The sequence below is a fragment of the Clarias gariepinus genome, chromosome 2, assembly GCF_024256425.1.
Source record: "Clarias gariepinus isolate MV-2021 ecotype Netherlands chromosome 2, CGAR_prim_01v2, whole genome shotgun sequence".
Taxonomy (NCBI): Eukaryota; Metazoa; Chordata; class Actinopteri; order Siluriformes; family Clariidae; genus Clarias; species Clarias gariepinus.
The window spans coordinates 12026831-12052294 of record NC_071101.1 but is presented as its reverse complement, the minus strand read 5'-3'; the positions used below and the strand labels follow the sequence as shown (position 1 = coordinate 12052294).

Sequence of the window (25464 nt, the reverse complement as noted above, 5' to 3'; positions counted from 1 at the left end):
AGAGGCAAGAGAAAAATAAATTGCCTTCCAGGTCGTTCACATTTAGTCATAATGATGGTTAATATTCATGTAATTGTGGTAGAGAACATAGTCGCAGACTGGAAATTGCAGGAAGGTCGGGTTGTAAAAAAGGGTCCAGGTCCCCCTTCTTCACCATAATGACTTGAGAATAGAAAGCTGTGAATGTCACGGTGGAAATATGCAGGTCCCTGAAGAGAAGTTATGAATCACTGTGAGTCAGTATGAATCATTTCAATCAGTCATCTAAAGACGGCCTTGTTCACGGTGGGAAGGCAGAACAAATTGCTTTATGCTTTATATGAGTGGTTTTTTTTCATCTTCTATGTGGAAGATTCACATAACAAATTAACCACTGTGAGATGGAAACCTACAAGCTTATGGATGTAAGGTGTAGCTAGGGGGTGGGTTTTGTTTTACAACCCACTGAAATATTTTTCAGTTCCTATCTGGGATCATTAACATGACACACATACTGTAGTAGTATTGCTTGTTATAGATATCTTTGATCCAGTATTACCCAAAGGAGGATGGGTTTCCTGTTGAGTCTGGTTCCTCTCAAGATTTCTTCCCATCGCACTTGGCTGGATCATCGCTGACAATCTAATGATTTTAATTTATACACATTTACATTTAATACAAACTTCCATAATTTCTTTGGATTGTGTGAAGCTGCTTTATAATGTAATAATGACAATTGTTAAAAGCGCTATACAAATAAAATTGAATTGAATTGAATTTCTTAAACAACATAATAGCATTATATTCATGTTTTAGTACATTACTTGTGTAAATCCTTCAATATCAACGTGCATCTTTCCATCAATTTTTGTAGTCACAAAAAAGACCAATTAACCATTCAGAATTACGCATTTTCCATCACCAGTTAATTTAATCTGACCAAAGTATACAGGCAAACCGTAAATGTATTAATTTACCTTCTTAATCTGATTAATCATGTTGTGATTTTATTTATATATTTTCTCATCCTGTGCTGAAATTAATTCCTGAATTTCTACACCTCTGGACATCAGCTTGGTTTGTGATCAGACCTTACGTATTTTGTTTTAAATGTACCCGACAAAGTATATAAGCATATCAAGTTCTGCAATTTATTAACTCCAGTGTTGGGCAAAGTACACAAATCCTGTGTTTGAGTAAAAGTAGAGATGTAAAATATTATTCAGGTAAAATTACAACGCCTTCTTTTAGCCTTGTACGAGAGTCAGAGTTCAAAAGTACTTACCTTTAACTTTACTTAAGTATCAACAGTACTGAGCTTGTATTAGCACACAATAGCCTTTAAGTTAAACTAGTCTCTCACTCTCTCATGATTGATGGTTTCATGGAAAGAAAGAAAGCAAACCATACAATAACATACAACAGTCAGCAGGTGGAGATATTACGTATTCAAATACTCAACAAAACTGCGGTTAAGTAACGCCATGCCAGAAATGTAGTGAAGTAGACAGTACAGATATTTGCTGTATGATGTAGTGAAGTAAAAGTAAAAGTATCCGCCAATAAAACTATTTACGTAAAAGACATATACAGGCAAACTGTAAATGTACGAATTTACCTTCTAATTCTGACTAACAACTGATTAATCATGTTGTGATTTTATTTATATATTTCCTCATCCTGTTCTGAAATTAATTCCTGAATTTCTACACCTCTGGACACCATCTTGGTTTGTGATCAGACCTTATTATGTACCCAGTACATTATTTACTATCTATACCTAAGAATTTCAGAAAATTTTTGTGAAAGAGTTTTCAAAGCTATGATTATGTAAATAATGAAAAATGTGTAAATGTGCATTGGAAATTGCACAGGAATTCACATACATGTGTGAGAAATTAAGTAATTAATGTTATAAATAAGTCCAAATGTAAATGCTAAGTAAACAATGTAATTCACTATCACTATCTTAATCGCTTATCCTGTACAGGGTCGTGGGAAGCCTGGAGCAGGTACCAGGGGCCTCGCGGTACTTGGCAGGATACACCCTGGACAAGATTGCATTCTATTGCAAGCCACAGGCACATACTTACTCAAATGCTAGGCAATTTAGGAATGGCAGTTAGCCTAATCTGCAGGTCTTTGGACTACAGGAGGAAATCAGAGGAATATATTTATGATATATATATATATATATATATATATATATTTGAAACTGCTTGTATGATTGCACCATTAACCTCTTGAGAAATTATATGTCCTCATATAAGGACATGACATTGTCTCCTAACTACATTGTCTACGTATATATACCTCTACAGACCTCAAATGAGCCATTAGCTATCATTCTTTTTTGGCCAAAAGGGGGCGACATCTTAAGAGGTGTGCACTGTTTACCTGTGCCTGCTATACCTGCATAATTGTTGGGGTTTTTTTTTTGTTTTGTTTTTTTGTTTTGAAAAGCTGAAAAGGTGTTCCTTTATGTAACCTAGACTCGAATGCACACATTGAGTTGTGTGTGTGTGTAAAAGTTATAAATACTAAGAAATTCATGAACAGCTTTGCAGTGGCTGGATGCAAGATCTGTTCATGCACATGCCAGAGAACTCTGAGAGCACAATCACACTCCTCTGTTTAAATCAATTATTAACCCTATAATAAATTATCTAACCAAAACAACATGATTAAGCATGGAATACTCTTCCCTGGACAGACTTAACACCATAGTTCGGGTCATGTTCTTCGATTTTCTCAGCACTTTTAATACCATCCAGCCAATAGATTGTCGAGGGCCAGATTAGAGGACATGCAGGAGCCCCCTTTGGTTACATGGATCAATGATCATCTGACAGGCAGAACACGGTTTTTAAGACTAAGCGCCTGATAAGTAAAACTGTAGCTCCTCAGGGAACTGTGCTAACTCCATTTATCCATTCTCCACTCCATTTATTTTTTTACTACATATACTGACTTTAATTAAAAAATTTTGATGACACTGCATTTGTTGGGTGTGTCGAAAGCTGACAGGAGAATGAGTATAAAGACCTGTTTGCCCTCTTTGTGATTTGGTGTGGGGGAAATTATTTACAGCTGAAAATGGAATAACCAAAAAAATTGTGTTGAACTTTAGCAGAAATAATTTACCGCACTCCCGAGTCTGTATCAGTGGGAGTGGGATGTGGAGTTTATGACGTGCTTTAAGTACCTAGGTGCTCAACTGAACAGTAGGCTCAAATGGTCCATTAATACTGAAGCTGTGTATAAGAAAAGGCCTGAGCCAGCTTTATTACTTGAGGAGCCTCATGTCCTTCAATGCCTGCAACAGGATGCTTTTATTCGTTCGTCATTGTGGCAAGTACCATCTTCTTCGCTGTGGTGTGTTGGGGTGCAGGCATCAAAACAAAGCATGCCAATTCACTAAACAGACTCATTAAAACGGCTGAATCTGTTGTTGGACACAAGCGTGCTTCCTCGGAGGAGGTGGTTAGGGACAGGATGCTGGCAAAACTGTCACTCTCTCAATAAAACAATTGATAGTTTCAGCAGCAGACACATTCATCCCCACTGTTCAGGGGAATGATATAGGAGATCATTCCAGCTCACTGTCTTCTTAATCTATAATTCATCTGCACATGTCAGACCCCTGGTCACTGAACTTAACAAAGTCTTTTCTGAGTCACAGTCATCTTACTCTAATCTGTAGTTCATGTTATTTATCTTCTTTTATTTGACAGTTTGTAATTATTCATTTACATATGTAAATTATGCTTTACATATTTAGCTGCTGCTGCAATTTAAATTCCCCTTCTGAGATCAGTAATGTTATTATATTTAGTCATAAATAGACTGTATGTTTGATAACTCATATTATTTAATTAATTAGATTTCCCATAATCTTCAGAGGGAAAATGTAGGATAAATGTCAATAAATCATATTTCAAAGGTGTGACCCAATGCAACAATCCTTGATGCAGCAGCACTGACCTACCATGGTGACTTTTTTTCAGAATTAGCCTACAACTCGCTAGTAGAAAGGCTGCAGAATGCTCACATCATGATGCATAAACACAGTAATACCCAAAACTCCACATAGCATGATGTCTACTTCTCATTCCCTACCAACCAAATAGTACACTTCAATACCTAGGAGCTGGGATTAGATTAGATTAGATTAGATTAGATTAGATTAGATTCAACTTTATTGTCACAGCACATGTATGGGAGAAGGCAATGAAATACAGCAATGCTTATAGATGGGTGCAATGAAGGTAGGTATTGTATATCATGATAAAGAAATCCATGTGTAAACAGTACAGTAGTTTGTGCTTACATTATTGCAATATTTTTATATTATAGAGCTTTATTCTTTGCAATGCATCTGTCTAGGTACCTCACTGTGGAGGCCAATGGTCCCCATTGTATTCATACTCAATTTGTACGATCATGGCAGGACCTTCAGTCCACATTCATACACACGCTCACAAATATTCACAAACTATGGGCAATTTGGAACGCCAATTAAATTAATCTGCATGTCTTTGGACTGTGGGAGGAAACCCGGAGAACCCGGAGAAAACACGCCAAGCACAGGGAGAACATGCAAACTCCATGCACACAGACCCAATATGGGAATCGAACCCAGACTATGAAGGTGCAAGGTAACAATAATAAACACTGAGCCACTTTGCATGGCATGCTGGTCGTCAGCCGCCGCCCCGCCCACGCCACAACTGCAATGTTCTCAGGCCTGAGGGACAGCCGGACTACCGCTTCAACGTTCTCAGGCCTGAGGGACAGCGTACACCAGCAGCCGCTAATCTAGCGCCGGGTGGACGGTTGGGGAGCCCCGCGGGGTTTTACATCGACTGTGTGACGGACGGCGTCTTACTGCGGGCGCTCGTGGACACCGGCTCCACTGTTTCCCACGGGTTGTGGAACTGTGAACCGCTCATCGCCAGGCAGAAGGGCCCCACCCAGCGCTCGCGGGCACCGCTGCAAGACTTTTGGGTGGGGGCACCTATGGGGCGAATGGGCGTGGACACTCACAGCCAGCTCGGCTCTCCGATGTCATCTACCGGGTGCGGTTGGCAGGGCGGGCACGAGTTTTGCCCCACCGGGACCGTCTTGCGCCTCACTAGCCGCACGCCGTGGAACCATCGAACTCTGGAGGCCGGACCGCCTCAGGACTACATTCGCATTCACCCCTCACCTGCCAGAGGACGCCGGCGTTCCCACCGCCAGCGCCGACCGCCTCCACGCCTCCAATACAAAGTCCGTCATGGTGACCAGGGACGGTCACAGCTTGGGTGGGGGCAGTGTGGCGTGGGCGGGGCGGCGGCTGACGACCAGCATGCCTTGCGGGGATGTCAGTGTGTGTTCACCATGTTGGGGAAAGGTGTTCTGGTTAGTGGCTTAGGCCCTGTTGTGTTTGAGGGGGTGTGTGACGTGTGAAATGTGCTCCAGTTCAAGCTAGTGCTGAATTGGATGTAGGCTCCTGAGTGAAGGTGCTGCTCATGCCTTACATGCTGTGTGCTTAATAAAGTACTCCCAGCCATTGCATTGGGTAGCAAATAAGCTCACTCGTCTCTCCAGCATTCTTCCCGGCGTAAAAACGCTACAATATAATGTTTGCACTATAATATAAGGTATATGGGACAAAAACATCTAATTCGAGGTGGATGTTGATCAATCAATCAATTGATCAAGTAATCAATCAGTTAATTAACAGAGGTCAGGGTGTCTTCGCATGCTGGGGCAAATGTCTTGCAAAATTTTATTTCTTAAAGGGGTCATACAGCACTACATGCACTATTTTAAGCTGTTTGGACTAAACTGTCTGTTAGGAGAGTGCGTACACAACCACTCTACGATGGTAAAGAGCCGCCCAGTGGTTTTCTTTTCGTTTATTACAGTAACATCCCCCTTCTGAAATCAGGCCAATCGCAAAAGCCTTGCCTTGTGACGCCACACCACAAGAGGGCGTTCCTACACAAGTTGATTGACACTGGTGTTTTAGCAAAGACCCGCCCCGAGTGAGAAGACGGTGTCGGCCATTGTTTTTCGCCGCTGGAGCAAAATGACGCCTAAGCGAGTGTTGTGTACAGTTGTTGGGTGTAATAGCGAACACAGCAGTCGTCATTCACTACCTAGGGTTAGTGACCTAGGGTACCTACCTAGGGTTAGGTATCTGAGCCACTGAGACGCAGTGGCTGAATTTAGTTTTTAAAGCTAACGTCCCCGTCGATTTACCTAAATGCGTTCATGTTTGCGATAATCATTTTTCACCAGACTGCTTTATAAACGCGGGTCAATATAAAGCTGGTTTTACTAGGAAGCTGCTCCTAAAAAATGGATCTGTACTAACGCTTCGTGTTCCTGCTTCATCTTCACCAGGCTCAGTGAGTGTGATTTATTTTACTATGACTCTTTGCAGATCGCCTTTTCTAATAATCACGATGAATGCGGAGTGTAAGTTAATTTATACTCTCATAGAACATGGTTATGGCTTCTTCTCTGTGTACAGCCGTCTCTATATAATCCCTAATCGCCCGTTTATAATAAACAATGCATTGAGGTGATTGTCTAGTTGCAAACTGTGTATGTAGTCGGAAAACTATATTATGCTTACCTTTGTAACGTTAGATGGTTTATAACGATGTCTGTCGAAGATTAAGAAGTCATGTAAACACATCAGTAAACACATCGCGTCCGTATCTCTCTCGGTAAGTTTCTCCGCTTTTTTTTTGTTGTTGCTCGCGGCAGCGCAACAGCCCGTTAATTCATGCACATGCAGTGATGAGAAAGACAAACGGGTCGATGCATGTCCATTCTTTTAATTTCTGCGTTGTCAGGCGATATTACAAACTTCCGCGTAGGTTCCGTACTTAAATCAAACCAAAAACGACTGAAGAAAACAGGCTCGGGCTCTATAATCCATAGTTTTCCAGTTTGGACTGCATTACCCACAAAGCACTGCGTTGTGGCAATGCTTTGTGGGTAATGCAGTCCAAAGCATTGCCCGCACTGGACTACACTTCCGTCGCTATACCCTACGTGTCACGCCCCACAGAACGGGGCGGGCTCAGCAGAGGTCATGAGCATTTAAATTAGCATGTACTGAAACAGGTTGCTGAGAACAGAGCTAGTTTTTACCAGGTAAAAGTAGTGTTTTTTTTACACAATCCTTTTGAATTTTTAATTAACGTATAATACAAACTTTTCATTAGGACCCTAAAGATCATATTAAAATTTAATGAAAAATATAATGTGTAGGACCTTTAAGTCCTAATACATAGATTTAGAAGGAGTTTATGAAGAATGTAGGCGAACGGACTTGCGATGCCTCGAACAACCGCCAGATGGCGGTTGAATCACGTCCTGCTCTGTGACGTCACCGCCTGCCAAAGTTCATAAGGCACTCAAGTAGTTCCGGATTTTTAAAGCAGCGATACAAGGACACCGACTCCGCCGCGCACAGGGTGTATCAGGCAGTGAGAGGAGCATGGCGCGGCTGTTAAGGACCGGTTTACGCAGTTATTTCACCACTCAGATCCGCATGGGGTCGGACCAGGTATATACACACCTTTCTGTGCCTGTTTCTTTATTCGCTTGGTTTGTTTTTCAGCCCTAGCGCCATTGTGGACTCGTTCCTTTCGGAGCTCTAGTGCGCTTCGTGTGGCTGGAGATGGGAGTTAACCTGTACAGCTTGAGTAGGGCACATGGGTAGGAAACAGGGCGGAGATTGGGATTGGACCTGCTCTTTTGGGATGTGCACGGCAATCATGCATGCCTGTGTGGAGAGATGATTGTCATGAAAGTATTCCTGAAAAAAATTAATAATAATGAACAAATTTTTTTTTGTTGTTTTTCCATCACTGTGTTTGTTAAATGGATGAAATAGGTGACCTTCAAATAGTAAACATCAAGGTCATCTACGGTGTTATGTAAGTAAAACAATAACAGGTCTGTGATCTCCTTTGCTGGCACCTGCACGAACGCACGCGCACAGGCCTGAGTCATTGTCAGGTGCGTTTGTGCGGCGCGAGCTACTGAGACCCGTGAGTACGAAAGGGATTTTTTCTGCTGCTTCAATAAAGATCACATCTGCTCAGTGTAGTGGATTTCCTCTCATTAATCTACAGGACCATGCAAAGTCACAATGGGCTTCATATGAGATGCAGCTTCTTATGAGATCACAATGGACTTCTTATTGGAGGATTATAATGATAATAAATAGGAAATAGCATGAGGGAGAGAGAGAGATGACATCGCAGCTCCAAAAACTAGAGAGGCAATGGACATTTAAATACTAAATCAAATTTGATTTGTGCACAGTGAAACAATTTATTTTTCACATATTCCAGCTTCTTGTTAGAAGAGCGCAGTGTCAGCCATTATAAGGCTCCCTTGGAGGAGACAGGGTTAATTAAGGGCCTTGCTTAAGGGCACAACAGCATCAACCTGGGCTCGAACCGTCAACCTTCCTATCAGTATCCTGGTGTAGGGCTGGGTGATTTGGCCTCAAATCAAAATCTCGATTAATTGAACATTTTAACTTGATTGCGATTAATGAACGATTATTTTATTTATTTTTGCCCTCATAGTTTACTGACAGGTTTTGTACAGTAAATATGCTCACATTTTACAAGTGAGAGATTTTTGAATAAAGGGTGCATTTCTTGATTTTAAAATAATTGAAGGAAATGCACACTATCTACTATGATTATTTATTGAAGATCAATGTTGAACAACTGAAATTAAAGCACACATTGCCTAAAACGAACAGTCACAGTGTTGAAACAAATTAGTGGTGTTACCTTTGGGCGTCAACTGTTTTTCTACAGTGTCTACATCTGACTTCATTTTGTTCAATGTCATTCTTAATGAAGCCAAAATGTGTCCAAATAACGGAGACTGCGTTTTTCTTTGGTACAAGCTGCTCTTGTTGCTTAGTTGTCTCAGTGTTTAAGGTCTCCATGCTCGACATGTCGGCAGAATAACATAACAGAGCGGGGTCACGTAACACACGCGGTAGTGTTTTTAAAGGGAAAGTAATCAAAATAATCGACCTGGGATAATTTGATCGATTATAGGTTCTGAATGCCGATTTCGATTATTTTTCGATTAATCGCCCAGCCCTATCCTGGTGCCTTAACACACCAAAGAAAGTCATCTCTAAAGAACCAGGGAAGCTGAGGGAGAGAGACATCTGTAGGTGGCAGTGATGCAACTTGCACAACTCCGAATAAACACGCAGAGTGCTACTGAGAGGAAACGTGTTGAGAAGAAATGGTGTGTGTGGTAATACTGGATAAACTAGATGAAGAGTTTAAGACAAGATTAGGGAAGGATGCATTCGACGTTTTAAGGGATACTGGTCTGGAAAATCAGCCAGAAAGATGAGGGAGAATGAGACCTAGGGTTGGCGCTACAGTAGCTAACCTACTGGATTCCAACCGCCATTAAACAATGAAGAACGCCACCAGCACCTCGGCATTAAAGTGGACCTCCAGTGTTTCATGACAGGTGTGAAATATACCTTCGGTGGTAGCCAGCAGAATGGGATCCTGGTCCCCTTTCAATACAAAAGTGGTCTACTGCATACAGCAATTATGATCTTCAATACAATATTATGATTTATTTTGTACATTTCTGTCCTGATTTCACATTTCAGAAATCCAATTTACTAAACCCTTGCTTTATTTGCCTATATGTGAAGAATGAGATGTTAAATTAAAAGAAGAGGAACAACAACAAAACAATTTGTTACACTGTTTACAAGATCACTGTCGAGGGGGCGCAATCAGATTTGCTTACATAACTTGGCACAGGTTTTATGCCGAATGCCCTTCCTGATCCAACCCTCCCATTTTGGGCATTAAGATTCAAATTCAAGATTCAAAGAACTTTATTAATCCCAGAGGGAAATTGCTTAGTGCGAGATTGAACCGTATGCCCTCCTTATTGTTTTTATTAGTGATGGCCAGATGAATCCTCATTTAGGTGTTGAGGCGTTCCAGCCAATAGTTTCACAAAAAGGTTCATTTCATAAAGCTTCATTCACTGTACTGCCATCTAGTGGACAGATTTTGTGTAGCAACTAGATCTTAACATCACAAGCAGCACAATTAATATGTACATGCAGCTGCACTGTTCAAGGAAATGTTTATTATATGTCACATAATCATCTCAGGTATAAATAATTTCTTAAATGTTGAGAGGACATGAATTTACTGAATGTTAATATGGGTTGTTATCTACACACTTTCTGTCTCTGAACAGTTAGGTGAGTTGGGCAAAGGTGCGGGTAAAGGTGGAGGAGGTGGAGGCTCCATCAGAGAAGCGGGCGGAGCCTTCGGCAAGAAAGAGGCAGCAGAAGAGGAGCGCTATTTCAGGTACTCATTTTACACTCAGGTACACTATTTTAGTACTCATCTAAGTACACATTTTCCTGCTGTTTTAGCCTTTTTTTCTCATCAATAAGTGTTTAAAGAAACGTTTGCTCTGATTTAATCACTATACTAACTCTAACATGAGCTGTGGATTGTATTCTGTAGCTCGTAAATCTATTTGATTTTTGCAATTGTAGTTATATGTCTAACAGGTTTCAAATTATTAATAGTATTTAATAAACACTGGACTGCTGCGAAATCTTCACCCGCACTTTTCTGCTCCACACTCTTGTTTGGTTTATTTTGCACCATAAACCAAAAGGAAGAAGCAGCAATACTCTCACAAAACATCAGTATCTGCAGAAGCTGGAAGTAGTTTTTATTTACTTTTTTTCTCTAATGTTTTTAAGGAATTCGTCAAGACCGTCAGAAAGCCATTGAATATTTGCAGGTTTACTGGAATAATTGTGAATCGATTCTGAATAGAAAACTGACTGAAGATCAGTTAACCAAAAGATAAATGTGTGGCCTATTTATTTCAATTACACAGCTTTAACCATAAGCTGTTTTATTTCACTTTTTCTCTCTCTCTCTCTCTCTCTCTCTATATATATATATATATATATATTAGTGCTGTAAAAATTAGTGCGTTAACGCATGCGATTAATTTGAAATATTTAACGCATTAAAAAAAATTAACGCGGTTGCAGTTTTCTGTTGTGGCCGACATGTGTTCAATGTCTCTATGGACTTTTAGACGGAAAGTTTCTGTATAAAACTCTGCCGGATGGTTCTGTGGATAAAACAAAAGTAATCTGTACATTTTGCAAAGCCGAATTTAAATACCAGAGAAGTAATTCGTCTTTGACATATCACTTAAAAGCAAAACACCCCACCGAAACAATCTCTACAAGGCCTCGCCAATGTAAATTGCATTGATGGTTTTGAAATTCAAATGACACAAATGGCACATAGCTGTGTTTTTATTTCTGTAATAAATATGGCTTTCAAGCCAACAGTTAATTTGGAAAATATTGATGGTTTATTGCAGGTATGTTGTTTACATGAGAAAATCTGTGTTACAAGTTAAACAAAAATTCCAATAAACAATCATATTTGAATTTAAATAGTTTCATTGTCTTGAGTTTACATTAATTATTTACATTCACATATCCAAAAAGTTTCAGTCTTTTAATTGTGATTAATCACGATTAATTGCAAAAAAAATTGTGCGATTAATTAGTTAATTTTTTTTAAGCGATTGACAGCACTAATATATATATATATATATATATATATATATATACACACACACACACACACACACACACACACACACACACAAGTAATGCAAACTTGAAAAGGAACAGCAAGTGTAACTAAGTTGAGAACTAGGTGAATTAAAATAAATAAATAAATTAAATAAAAGAAAAACCTACCTAAATGCAATAAAGGTTCAAGCTTTTTTTTTCTTAACTAGAAAAACTAGAGAATATTAAATTGAAAAGGGTGATCAAGGCCAGAAGGTGGCATCAATGCAACATAGCAGATCCCAACCACCAATAGACTAACGTTTAATGGTTTGGGATCACTTGGAAATTTCTTCTGTTTTCCAGAGAAAAACGCTTTCATGCAATTTTATCCATTTTACAACCAATTAAAGTTAGCCGGAATCCTGATTGTAATGAAGCGACCAGCACAGTCTCTGGATCTAAACCCTTATTGAGCTGTTGTGGGATCAGCGTGACCGCACAATGCGGAGGAAGGCTCCATCAAGCCAATCCATCTTGTGGGAGATATTTCAGGAAGTACGGGTTGAAATCTGATCAGGTTATCTTGAAAAAGCTAGTGTTCCTATAGTCTGACGGGCTGTAATTGCTGCCAAATGTTTTTTTGCTGTTTTCTATTCAGACTTATTTTGTGCGTTTCTTTGAAAAACAATTACATTTCTAAGGGATACCAAACTTTTGAGCGGATATAAGCGTATATGTAGTACCCATGGCTGATATTTTTGCTAAATTCAGTGTGCTGATTATGGAGCATTTTATAAGATTTCTCCCCTTTATTTTAAAGAATTTAAAGCAGTGAGTTTGTTTCTGCTTCATGTGCAAAGTGTCCTTTAGCATGTCCTATTTTTATTATTCCCTGTGGGAGCCACCACTATTTATCGACTTGATTTCATTTCAGGTGGTTTCGTTTTTGGTTTTCCCCTTCTGAGTTCTAGCAGCCTGACTTATGAGAGTAATGCTCACCCGAGTGTCACATGTTGCTACATGAATTATTTTCACGGACTTGATAAATTGTTTATAATCCATTTTAAAATAAAATGAGATGTATTTTAAAGGAAGTGTGTGGTTTGAGGGTAACAAGGAGCTAAATGTGGATGGATCTTTTGTGGTTGAATGAGACTATCAGAGCAGTTTATTTGTGCCAGCATTAAATATATTCTAAGAATAATGGTGGAACTGAACGGTTCTTCTTGGAAAACACAAACGCTGCTTCTTAATAGAAGGCCTTAATTGAATTTTGTTGTTGTTTTTAGGAGAAATTCAGATACACTCAATGTTCTGTGATCCACACGAGACAAAAATTGAATGGTAAATTTTTGCAAACTTAGGCTTGATGAATTATTTGTGTGTGTGCAGGCAAAAAGAGAAGGAGCAGCTGGCCGCTCTGAGGCAGCACCACCAGGACGAGATCGAGCACCACAAGAAGGAGATCGAGCGCCTGCAGCGCGAGATCGACCGCCATAAGGGCAAAATCCGGAAACTTAAACATGATGACTGAGCTGGCGCCGGTGCCGTGTTAGCATGTGTTTCTACCCAAAGTGACCTGACGACTGCTCTGAGAAGCAGCTCTACACATTCTGTAATGTCTTAGTATACTTAATGAATAAAGATCATAGGATGTTTTCCACCTGGTTTAAGACTTGTTACTTGATATTGTCCCTTTTTGTTTTTTGAGAAAACAGTCAGCCTACAGTGCGTTCAGGTTCTGCCATGAGGACTTTCTTATAATGGTGCTAATGCTAACGCTACCTGGTGCAATGGTTTCTCATGTATAACTGGGAGCATTGAGTTAAAACTAATAATGGTGTAAATAATCTTATAAAATAGGCACTTTGCTTATTTAAATCTAGTTTTATTTATTTGTATGTAGACCATTAAAACTTGTCTGTGAATTCAGTCAGTACAACTAAAATGTCAAGGAAAACAATAGAATTTGTGTATTTACAGTCACGTTTCATAAACGTCAAATAACTGGCATGGATCAAGTAAAAACAACTAAGGAGATTTAAAATGACTGGAAATTAGTTAAGAGCTGTTTAAAGCATCAACAACTGTACACAAAATTTTTTCTATTTAATTTTATCTGTATAGCACCTTTTAACAATTGACATTGTCGCAAAGCAGTTTTACACAATCAAAAAAAATTGTTTGTATGGAATGTGTATGAATCGAAATTATTCCTACACAGAAAAAATGTGAATAAGAAATCAAATGCTTGAAATTGCATCATAAAAATTGTGACATTCACGCAGTGTGATGAGAACTTTCAGGATTGGGATTATACAGAAATATGCTATATGAAAAGCGCTTCAAATAAGAAAAAAAAGGCTTGAGTGGTGACCTGAATGTTCTGAATGACCAGGTTATTACATCTATGAAGTTTTTTTTTATTTATTTTTTTTATTATGTTTAAACCCCAGTGGCATGGCCATATTCCGGCAATCGTAAACGAGCGTAAATTGTCTTGGATAGCACACATCTTGGAGTGTGCAAGTTTGTATAACAGGACTGTAGGTTGTGGGGTAAAACCGTTCATTTTGTATACGAGGGTGTGTGTAATTATCTGCACGCTAGTTATATCAAAACGTCTGTTGGCAGCACTCTTATCAGCTCTTTTCTGTTCAAGCCTCCTGTCAACGGAATTCGGACTTACTCTAAGTAAGGTGAAAGTTTTTTAAAGAGAATCATTACTGCATTCATCACTACAAACCTGTGAGTGAACGGCAGAGTCTGGAACGGAAACATCTTCAATCGTTGACTATGACAAAGTTAAAAAGTCAACCATCAGCTGGAAAATTGATGTTTACAGTTTTCTGGGATTCTTAAGGGCCAGTATTGGAACATTTATCATCTGGAAAAATGTTCAACAATTAACAGTACTTGCTACAGTGGGCTGTTTATTGAAGAGCTAAAGCCTAAAGAAATTAAACGAAAAGAAATTAAATTGTTATCCAAAAACATTGTGTGATCTTGAATGACGATGCATATCCGCACACTTCTGCCCACACTGTCAATACAAAAAAACATTTCTTGAGCTTTTGAGCCCAATAAGCCACAATCCATCCAATAGTGACCATTGTATTTATTCCCATTTAAACAACCGTTGTAGGACCTTCAGTCAACATTCACACGCTACATGTAATTTGGGAACGCAAATTAGCCTAATCTGCCTAATTAGCCTAATCTAGTCTTTGGATGGTGGGAGGAAACTGGAGTACCCGGAGGAAACCCACCAAGCATTGGGAGAACATGCAATCTCCATGCACACAGACCCTGGAGGTCTAAGGTGACAGTGGTAACCACTAAGCCCCCATGCTGCTATATACAGTATGTGTAAACTCATTATTTCAGTTACCAAAGCCTGCTGATTACACAAAAAATCCAACTAGATGAATGTTGAATTGATAAATATTGTTGCCCAAACTTCTTCAATTAGTATTTGTTGAGACAACAGGTAGCATTGTGTTCTTGAAAACTTTGGAAACACAGACTGAATAAACAAAAAATCAAGTTGAGCCAGTAATTTACCTTCCCTGAGATGCGATCATGTGACTTATAAGACCTGAGAATGACAAAGTAAAACCCTTGAAAATATCAAACCGTTTAAATATAAAGCAACAGATAGCTTTATCCCATTATTACAATTCCAGAAGCAGTGATTTACACTCTTATGTAGCCTTTTAAATATCTTTTGTTTTAATCATAACTAGATATGGAGTGACAGGTGGCGTTTGGAGCTACTGGAGGAGCGTGAACAAGCTGATGAAGTTGCTGGAGGGGACTGTAGTCCTTGAGGGCCTCAGTGACTCAACAGCAGCTTTAGGAGTGATGTTTGGTCAAGTCTGTGCTCTGAACATTGAATTCCAAAAGCACTGGATGAACACCTTCAAAGACATCCAAACAATTTCAGTTGGACTTGAAAAGACGCACCCCTATGGAAATTCTTGTTTTCATAAACTTGTGTCTGAAACAAACAAAAAATTTTTTTATATTTTCTAGTTTTTAAAATGGTTATGATATTGTAATATATTCAGTAAGATACCGATAAGCATCAGGTGTTATCCAGGTATTTTATTGACCTTTAAGCAAAATAGAACCTGTATTCTCCTGTTTTATGCAGATCAAAGTTTTGGAAGAATAAAGGTTTCTTTGAAGTAATGTTTGTGTGTTTTAATTGTTGGGGTATTGTTAGGCTAACTTGTTTTTATAGAAAATCCCACAACTAATACTACTTGAGCTGACCTAAATATTTGAATTACAAGTTGTGTCAATTTAATATTTTGACCTGGGTACACGTTGTGTCAACTAAACAGCAATGTAAAATATTTTGTTCGTTCAGCACATTCCTCTAAAATTTGAGTAAACTTTAAAAAGCTGTGCAAGTTGTTACTAAACTTTTTATGTTGAGGCTTTTTTTTTTTTTTTTTTTTAGAGTGTAGCTGACTTATGGTTTGTTTTTGCATCATTTTGTGTAAACTCTACTGTGTATGACATTCCCAGGAGTGTATTTGTCTCCCATTTATTCATTTTGAGATGAGCCAAATTCTCCATAAAGGGTGAGGTACAGACTATTAGAGGGTTAAGCTCTCAGAGGTAAGGAGTCCATCTGTCCTGTCCTGAAATCCCTGTAAAGCTCGCCCTCCAGTGGCTCTTCTGTGTTATTCTCCCAGGAAAATGACTCAGTACATAGTGTTTACATTGTGCTGGTCAAGAGGAAACTCTTAAAATGCGCCGACGTTGTAGACTTCTTGTTTCATTTGTTGTGATCGCCACAATAAGCCTCAACTGCTTCACTTTAAATTAAATAGAGAAATAAACAATTTTGACCCCGACGTGATTTGAACACGCAACCTTCTGATCTGGAGTCAGACGCGCTACCGTTGCGCCACGAGGTCTGGTCCGCTGTGGTTAAGCCTCATGATATTAAAGGTTCACTAGCGATGCTTGGGCTACATCGCGTGTTTATATCCTATACGTTTATAACATTATTATAAACATATAATCGTATAATTTTCATATGGGTGCGTGTAAAATTCAGGGCAATACAGAACCAGCAAAAAAAAAAGTTTTGGCGCTTTCAAATATTATAATAATAATAATAATAATAATAATACACGTTCTTTTATATATATAAAAAGAAAACTCAAAGACCCCTGGTCTTCAGGCCCTTAGACAACACTGCATCATTTATCTGCATAATTGTGTCATTGACATTACTAAATGGGCCAAGGAATACTTCCATAAACACAATCCGCGCCGTCCACATGCCACCCAATGCTCTATTTTACAAATGGACTGTTGGACTAAAATTGACTATCACTTAGAATGGACTGTTTTAGAGTAGAAAATTTTTCTACTCTATGTATGGTCAGATGAGTCCAAATCTGATTCTTGTCCCAATTCCTGTTAAAAATCACGGACGCAGTGTCCTCTGGGCTAAAGAGGAGGGAGACGTTTCAGTGTGTTATCAGCGCTCAGTTCAATAGCCAGCATTTCTGATGGTATAGGGGGTGCATAAGTGCACTTTTGAAAGGTATATAAAGGTATGTAAAATGAATTTACATTTACTATTAATGAATTTCCATGACGCAAGTGTGTTCTTGTTATGTCTTACAATGTACAAGCTAGAAACTCTTTCTCCATCACCAGCCACTTTCCCCCCTCTTGAAGTTAATGTATTACTAGCTCCTCTGTCCTGAAGACTTTGCTGTTTGCTGCCCTTACAACCTGAATTCTTACACATACTACCATTACTTCCGAGTGTGTGTACAACTTGCTGCCGCTCCTCAGGTTGCTCTAATGTTTCGGCAGGCCCTACTTCTTCTGCCTGGAAGAGCTTGGCCTTATGTATGTGTTTTCGCCTGTAAATGATGCTGTGACACGTTTTGTGACGTGACGCCTGTGACACGATTAGAGTATGACATAAAAGCTCATAATAACGTACAAGACACAACTGTGATGGAACTATCTGCAAATGCCGGCCTAAGATATACAGTATACCGTATATATGTTCATTGTTGTGTTTTTTAATGTAGTCAATAAAGTGACATTTACATTTTTTACATCCTGTAAATCTTCTGTATTTTAGACATTTTTTATATTATTTTATTTTATTGTGTAACTTTGTAGATTTGTAAAACTTTACATTCCAGACATTTTTTTTTTTTTTAGATTTTCTTGCTTTCTTTTTATTGGAAATTCTATGTTGAATTTAACTGTATTCTCTTTTTTTGAATTTAAATATTTTTTATTTTATCCTATCTTTTCATTTTAGGTCAGGGACAGACATATAAGCGTTTCGCTGCATATCATACCATCATGTATAATTGTGTACATGGCAAACAAAACTAAACTGAATTTAAGCTGTAAATCTATTTGCATTATTGTCTAAGCTGCTGTTAAAGCAAAAGGAAAAAAAAGAAGAAGAAATCACCATCTTTTGTCAAATGTGTTTCAGTAATCTTTTGTTCTGTTCCTGACTCATTTGCTTTGAGTGGACTCTGATGACTGACTGATTAGTTTTTCACCTGGTGTCATGTGCATATCCTATGCCACGCCTGACAAAATGAATGAAAAGCACCAGATGTAGCACAGTTAGCACAGCTGTTTGCATGTATGCATAACAATGCCACTGTCACGTGGGCACCATGAACAGATCGAGCGCGTTCACGAGTTAAGCATGGAGCGCGCATTTCATTTACTCCGCGAGCTCTTTTCTCCTCATGCCTTCTGCTCGCGTGCGCAATTTGGCGCCATTTTGTGTTCTGTTCCAATCCAAGCCGACAGGATAATATGATAGATTAAACACTATTTTTCTGTCAATTCGTTATATAAAAAATAAGTAAAAAAAAAAAAGGTTTAATTTATTTGTTTTAATATTACACGGAACCAAAATACGTTCTACATTAAAATAAAACACCATGAAAAAAGTGATCGAGTGGAAGTGGCCTAGGGTGGGGAAATGTGGGAGTGGTGGGATTGGGATCGAGCCACAGGATTGGCTCCGCGCGAGGAAGTGGCGTGTTTGAGCGACGAGGGCTTTTGTGTGTTCTTGCGTGAGTGTGTGTGTGTGTCTCGTGGCTCGCCAGTTTACACACGCGCTCATTCACGTTTCCTGTGGCTTTTTTCAGTCCTGAAATAAAAAAAAGCGTCGGTTGAGGCGTTTACCTGTGCAGGTGTCGCTCCGTGGGAGGAAACGTTAATAATAATCACGACGGTAAGCTTATTTAACCTGTTAATTTGGCGGTTGGTCGGTTTGAATTTGTGAAAGGATTTAACGGTTAGGCCGCGGCTAATACGCGCTAGTTAGCCGGTTTGCTAACCGGTCCAAACATAATTTTTGCTTTATAAATGTTAGTTTATTTACCTTAACTGTTCACAATTATTCTTTTTGACATTTAGTTCCACCCGATCAGTAATATAACAACTTGGAGTTAGCTTAACTACGGTTTTCGGCTTGTTTCAGTTAGCTACTTAGCTAGCACGATGTGGCGCTAGTTTTCTTAAGGGGGCGGAACGCTCTTATATATATATAAGCGTTTTTTTTTTTTTTTAGAAAAAAAAATCGTGCAGTGCAGAATGTAGATTATGTTGTTTGTGGAACAAATAATAAAGCATGCATTTTAGCTGATTAACGTTAGCCGTTGATCCTAAGTGTGCTGGAGGTATTAGCGAACGCGCGCGAGTTAGCATGCTAACGTTAGTCTTTCTATGATCAGGTTTCAATTATTGAACACAATTTTATAGGGTATTGGGCGCGCACACACATCCACACCTTGGTGGCTGAACAAAATGATGAGGATTTATTTCTTTAAAATTATATACTTAGAAAAATGCTTTATTTAAAAAACTAGATCTGGTGCTTTTGTGTGTGTGTGTTGTCTGAGAAGGGGGCGGGAACGCTGTAGCCCGCGCTTGCTCGCTCGAGCATGAGTTCACAAACTTGTGCATTGCCTATCGAAGTTAGGCTGATTTCCAATCATTTTATACGATGAAGCTTTTTAGTTCCAAAACTTCCCGACAACCACGTGACATGGCAACAGGGCTTCGTGTAAGGTTTAGTAGTAGCTGAGGGGTAATTTCCATCCTCAATTCAGAGCTACAATTCCAGGGGGTGGAGCCGGACCTGATCCAGCTTCTCCTCCTCTCACCCCATGACCCCTGAGATGCTTTACACAGCACGCGTACACACAGTTCCTGCGTAAAACACTTAAGTGGTGGACTTCAAACTCAGATTCTGTTCTAATGATCAGACTCTGCCCCTTTCTTCAACTTTTGGTTTTGCAGCAAAGCAAACTCGTATAAAGTTCCTAGATGTACCCCAAAGACCCTCGCCCTGGGTGACCCCGGACCTTTCTGTCAGTACCGTTTCTTTAGCAGCAAAACGTTTAAGAAAGTCCAAAGTCGTCGCCCAAGCTCTTTGACGTTAAAGACCCTGTTTTCTTTATAACGTACTTTTTGTTTCAAAGTTAATTAAGATGTTTTCAGTTATGTTGCAAGTTTTATATACACACACATCCTAACACCTTTTAAGTTGTAATAATTCAGACGCAACATATATTAGAGAGGGGGGGAAATCAGTTCGGTTACAAATCATGATTCTTTTGTGTGGCAATAAATTTATTGGCACGCTAACCCCAAAATTAAATCATTGATTGCTATCCCCAAATTATCCTGTAGTAACATATCAAACAAAAGAAGTTATAGATGAAATCACGGTCAATATGCACAAACTTGAGATTAAAAGAAAATGCTTGCTTGAAATCTCTATGCGTATATGTGTTGTTTTAAGCTCAAAGACAGGCATGCTCACTTACTCATCGTCTATACCGCTTTATCCTGTATTTATGGCCGCGGGGGGCCTGGAGCCTATCCCAGCGGAACTTGGGGTACAAGACGAGGTACACCCGGGACAGTGTGCCAATTTATCGCAGGGCACACACTCATTTACACACTATGGGCAATCTGGGAACAACAGGCATGCTATATCAGGAAAAACTAAGAGTCAAGAGTGAGCGACAACAGCATAATGCATAAACAATGATAGGATAGGAATATATTTTAGGTTTAAGGTAATTGTCTGCATATAACCAAAGCGCTGTAATGACCCTCAAACTGATGTTATCTCACTTCCCTCTTTATGTATTTCTTTCTCAGAGGAATGGCTGCTGAAGTGAATGGCAGCTCTGCTCCTGCAAAAGAAGAAGAGGAGCCTATGGACGTCTCTGCTGCACACACAGAGAACTACCAGACTCTCATTGATGCCGGGCTTCCCCAGAAAGTAGCAGAGAGCTTGGACAACATCTTCCAAACTGGTGAGTTGGTTGGTAAAAACTTCAACACAAGTTCTACATATACATGGGTCACTAGTTTTTGTTGGATAAGCACCTTTTATTTTTTTTAAAAAACAAGTTGACTTTTTTTAAAACAGGTTAACACTTTTTTTTGTTGCATTTTTTAATTGTGTTGGAATTTTAAAATATTAAAATGCGTTTTAAAATATGTTGGATGCACATGCAGCATGATTAAGGTTTTGTGCATGCAACATGCAGGTTTGGTGGCCTATGCTGACCTTGATGAAAGGGCGATTGATGCCTTGCGTGAGTTTAATGAAGAGGGAGCTCTGTCTGTCCTGCAGCAGTTTAAAGAGAGCGACTTGTCTCATGTCCAGGTGAGTCTGTCGGTTGTTATCTTTCTACCCATAGCCTTCATGAGTTCCTTTTTCCTTCTTTCTTTTGTTTCCCTTTTACTGTAAAGTGAATCGTTGTTGTCTTGATTGTTTTGTTGACGCCTTTCAGAATAAGAGCGCTTTCTTGTGTGGGGTCATGAAGACCTACAGACAGAGAGAAAAGCAAGGCAGCAAAATACAGGAATCCACAAAAGGTCCTGATGAGTCAAAGATTAAGGTGAGTTTTTTTTAATACAATGTAGTAATCGTAATGTAGGAATTGCATTTTTATTATTTTTTTATTTATGTCATCACTTTCCTGCTACCCAGGCTTTACTTGAGAGGACAGGATACACCTTGGATGTCACTACAGGCCAGAGGAAATATGGTGGCCCACCCCCAGAGTCAGTCTTCTCAGGCACACAGCCGGGTATTGGCACAGAGGTAATATCTTCCAACAAATCTTTCTTCCTGACATACATTTTGAGCATGCTATTAAACAAAAATGAATTAATGATGCACAATGCATCAGAACAGAATCAGAAGTGGGTGATCAAACAGTAAATATCTAACAGAAGACAAACATTTGTTCAGAATATGTAAATATTGCTGGAAAATTTAGATAGTTGTTGAAATATAACTGGGATGGATAGCACCTCAGTCAGAAGTATTCTTACTTCATTTGGAAAAAATACTTGACAATTCAAGTACTCTGAACTCTTTGAATGCCCCGAGGAAACATAAAAAAAAACTAATTGTGTACTTTGTGTAGGTGTTTGTGGGAAAAATTCCACGGGACCTGTATGAAGACGAACTGGTTCCATTGTTCGAGAAGGCCGGGCCAATATGGGATCTAAGGTTAATGATGGACCCTCTGTCCGGGCAGAACCGTGGCTACGCGTTCATCACCTTCTGTAGCAAAGATGCTGCACAGGAGGCTGTCAAGCTGGTGAGTGTGCAGATCCGTGTGCTTACACTTTTGCACACTGCATGCAGACAGGGCAAACCTTTGTGTCAAAAGTCAAAATTAAGAACCGCTTGCAATAAAAAAAAATCTGTTTTAATGTTCCGCCTAAAATTTTGTACTAAAACCTTTTTTCCCCTGGTCTCTCTCTCTCTCTCTCTCGCTCTCTCTCTCTCTCTCTCTCCCTCAGTGTGACAATTATGAGATTAGGCCAGGGAAGTATTTGGGAGTCTGCATCTCGGTGGCTAACAACCGACTGTTTGTGGGCTCCATTCCAAAGAACAAGACCCGGGAGAGCATCCTGGAGGACTTTGGCAAAGTGACGGGTCAGAACATGCAACATTTTAAACAATCAATTTACTTTGAATATATTTTAATGCCCAGGTAACTAGTTGGAAGATCTGCTAACATCACTGATTCTCATCATTTTACATGTTGATAAATTTAAGGAGTATTTTAAAGGTCTTGCCTGTCTTTATTTATTTATTTATTTATTTATTTATATTTATTTGTGCACATGTGCTTGCATACCTGTTCCAGAGGGTCTACAGGAAGTGATTCTGTACACGCAAGCTGATGACAAGAAGAAGAACCGAGGTTTCTGTTTTCTCGAATATGAGGATCACAAGTCAGCAGCGCAGGCCCGCCGCCGCCTCATGAGCGGCAAAATTAAGGTGTGGGGCAACCCCGTGACTGTGGAGTGGGCCGACCCAGTCGCCGAACCTGACCCTGAGGTCATGGCCAAGGTGGGTTGGTTTTTTAACATTATTAAAGTAAAACTTTTACTGTCTAAATTTACATCAGGATTTATTTTTTTCTAAATTAGGTTTGCTTATGATTATCTGTACTCATGTGATTTTAGGTGAAGGTGCTGTTTGTTCGTAAGCTAGCCACTTCTGTCACAGAGGAGCTGCTGGAGAAGACATTCTCGCAGTTTGGGAAACTGGAACGTGTTAAGAAACTGAAGGACTATGCCTTTGTTCACTTTGAGGAGCGTGATGCCGCTGTTAAGGTGAGAAAAATTGGCCGGAATGTGTGACCAAAAAAAAAAATATATATAATCAGTACTGACTTTTCATGTATTGAAAGTTCACTTAAGGCAACAGTTTCTGGACTAAATAAATGCGACTGTAAATGTTGAATTATTTGTTTGTGTGTCAGGCCATGGAAGAGATGAATGGGAAAGAGCTCGGAGGAGAGGAGATCGAGATTGTCCTGGCTAAGCCTCCAGATAAGAAGAAGAAAGAACGGCAAGCTGCCCGACAGACCAGCAGAAACACAGGGTTAGAGATAAAAGCAGAAAAAACACTGTTAGAAAGAACAAAGTTTCTGTCAATGTTTAAAATATGCTGCTGTTTAACAAATGCTGAATTTCACCGACTACACTTCAGCATATAAGGGGTGACTGATATTATAGAATTAGAGTCGTTGCTGCGTTTATGGGGTCCTGAGTCCATTTGTTTTGGAGTTCTTAGTCACCCTCCAGAACCTTTATTATATCCCTTCTGTCATCTGTGCAGGTATGACGATTACTACTACTACCCACCACCACGCATGCCACCCCCAGGCCGTGGCCGCGGCCGAGGTGGTCGCGGCGGCTATTCTTACCCACCTGATTACTACAGCTATGAAGATTACTACGATGACTACTACGGTTACGATTACCATGACTACCGTGGTGGCTACGATGATCCTTACTATGGCTACGAAGATGTGTACCCAATAAGGGGACGTGGCAACCGTGGAAGTCGCGGCGCTCCGCCACCTCCTAGAGCACGCGGGGTCCCTCCGACCCGCGGCAGAGGCGGCTATCCGCCGAGGGGAGGTGCTCCAATGGGGGCGGGTCGAGGAGCACGTGGAGGAGGAAGGGGTGGCCCTTTCCAATCGCCCAGGGGTGGACGTGGCACCAGGGGTGCCCGTGGGAACCGTGGCGGCAACGTGGGTGGAAAGAGAAAGGCGGATGTTTTTAACCAGCCAGATTCAAAACGACGCCAGACGACCAATCAGCAGAACTGGGGGTCGCAGCCAATCGCTCAGCAGCCGCTACAGCAAGGAGGCGACTATTCCAGTAACTACTACAGCAACGACAGCCTGGAATTCTCCCAGGATTCCTATGGGCAGCAGTGGAAGTAGACGATACACACATCTCCCTTCCGTGAAAAGGTATTTGGCAACAAAAAAATAAAAATTAAATCACCAAAGCAAATAACACAACTCGAACACGTTCCCACGTCCTCCTGTGAAAAAAATAAAATAAAAAAAAAATGAAAGAAACACACACACGTTGATTGGCTGGCAGTGTTTGACTTCTATTCTCCTTCTCCCTCCGTAGAGTATGTCAGTGACACAATAAGGACACGCCCCAGAATTGGCTTCACAAATCCTGATTGGCTGAAAGTACGTTTTGGCTGAAGACAAGAATGTATCCGTTCCTCCTCCTTCCCCTGATTGGTTTGCTTTCTCTTGCTCTCTCGCTGTCTCTTGATCTATCTCTCTCTCTTTCTTACACTTATACACACACATGAATGACTGGGACACTTTGTCTTAAATCATGCTCCACTTTTATCCCTTCCATTTGTTCTTTGTTTTAAAAGCCAGCAATGTACATTTTAAAGAAGACTTTTGACTTCTAAAAAAAAAAAAAAAAAAAAAATATGACAAAAAAAGTCTGTACGTTTAAATCATGAAATGGTCTTGCAGAAAGCTCCTGTCCAAATATTCATTCAACCTTCCCCCCTTCCCCAGGACATCGATACTGTACACCCTCTTATTACCCCTCCCACTCTCTTTTACTCTCTCGTTCTGTGGTTTCTGGTAGTGGCGTAGGGTCTTGCTTGTAAATAATCGCTATGACTAGAACTTCATTTTCATTTTTTTTGTCTTTTTTTTCGGAAGTGGAGAAAAGAATCCACGGGAAGGAAAAAAAAGTTTTGTAGCTGGAAGGACCGTTAAGTGTATGTTTAGCATTTATAGACGTAGTTAAATTGTGTTTTTTAAAACCTGACATAACTTCAGACATTTTTTCTTCTCTTTTTTTTGGAAATTTGCTCGTTAGGACTTTGGTTTGGCTCACCTTAAGAGCCATGACAAGTTTGTTCTCTGATGTTTGTATTTATAACTTTTATTTTGTTTCGTTTCAATAAAAACTCATCCGAGCAACAATTGGTCAAGTAA

At 39.7% G+C, this 25464-nt stretch overlaps 2 protein-coding genes and 1 non-coding gene across 3 annotated transcripts; 2 read left to right on the top strand and 1 right to left on the bottom strand.

Moving 5' to 3' along the window:
• The first annotated feature begins 7395 nt into the window (after positions 1 to 7395).
• On the top strand, positions 7396 to 13286 carry atp5if1a (ATP synthase inhibitory factor subunit 1a). Its single transcript, XM_053483306.1, has 3 exons — positions 7396 to 7549; positions 10261 to 10373; positions 13016 to 13286. Exons 1-3 carry the CDS (start codon positions 7481 to 7483, stop codon positions 13155 to 13157), a joined length of 324 nt encoding a protein of 107 aa, XP_053339281.1. The 5' UTR covers positions 7396 to 7480; the 3' UTR covers positions 13158 to 13286.
• Positions 13287 to 16482: 3196 nt separating this feature from the next.
• trnaw-cca (transfer RNA tryptophan (anticodon CCA)) lies at positions 16483 to 16554 on the bottom strand. Its single transcript has one exon. It is a non-coding gene; the product is annotated as a tRNA-Trp (tRNA).
• A 2148-nt stretch (positions 16555 to 18702) lies between these two features.
• On the top strand, positions 18703 to 25464 carry hnrnpr (heterogeneous nuclear ribonucleoprotein R). Its single transcript, XM_053483209.1, has 12 exons — positions 18703 to 18875; positions 20816 to 20973; positions 21211 to 21329; positions 21457 to 21564; positions 21657 to 21770; positions 22099 to 22275; positions 22481 to 22616; positions 22831 to 23036; positions 23153 to 23302; positions 23452 to 23573; positions 23811 to 24453; positions 24623 to 25464. The coding sequence occupies exons 2-11, from the start codon at positions 20820 to 20822 to the stop codon at positions 24421 to 24423; spliced, it is 1899 nt and encodes a 632-aa protein (XP_053339184.1). The 5' UTR covers positions 18703 to 18875; positions 20816 to 20819; the 3' UTR covers positions 24424 to 24453; positions 24623 to 25464.

What these genes read in the sequence shown, in the direction of transcription:
- hnrnpr (XM_053483209.1), top strand. Translation starts at nt 20,820, where the DNA reads ATGGCTGCTGAAGTGAATGGCAGCTCTGCTCCTGCAAAAGAAGAAGAG. An exon ending in GGACAACATCTTCCAAACTG is followed by an intron (nt 20,974 to 21,210) that starts GTGAGTTGGTTG and finishes TGCAACATGCAG; the next exon opens with GTTTGGTGGCCTATGCTGAC. An exon ending in ACCCTGAGGTCATGGCCAAG is followed by an intron (nt 23,037 to 23,152) that starts GTGGGTTGGTTT and finishes ATGTGATTTTAG; the next exon opens with GTGAAGGTGCTGTTTGTTCG.
- atp5if1a (XM_053483306.1), top strand. Translation starts at nt 7,481, where the DNA reads ATGGCGCGGCTGTTAAGGACCGGTTTACGCAGTTATTTCACCACTCAG. An exon ending in TCCGCATGGGGTCGGACCAG is followed by an intron (nt 7,550 to 10,260) that starts GTATATACACAC and finishes GTCTCTGAACAG; the next exon opens with TTAGGTGAGTTGGGCAAAGG. An exon ending in GAAGAGGAGCGCTATTTCAG is followed by an intron (nt 10,374 to 13,015) that starts GTACTCATTTTA and finishes GTGTGTGTGCAG; the next exon opens with GCAAAAAGAGAAGGAGCAGC.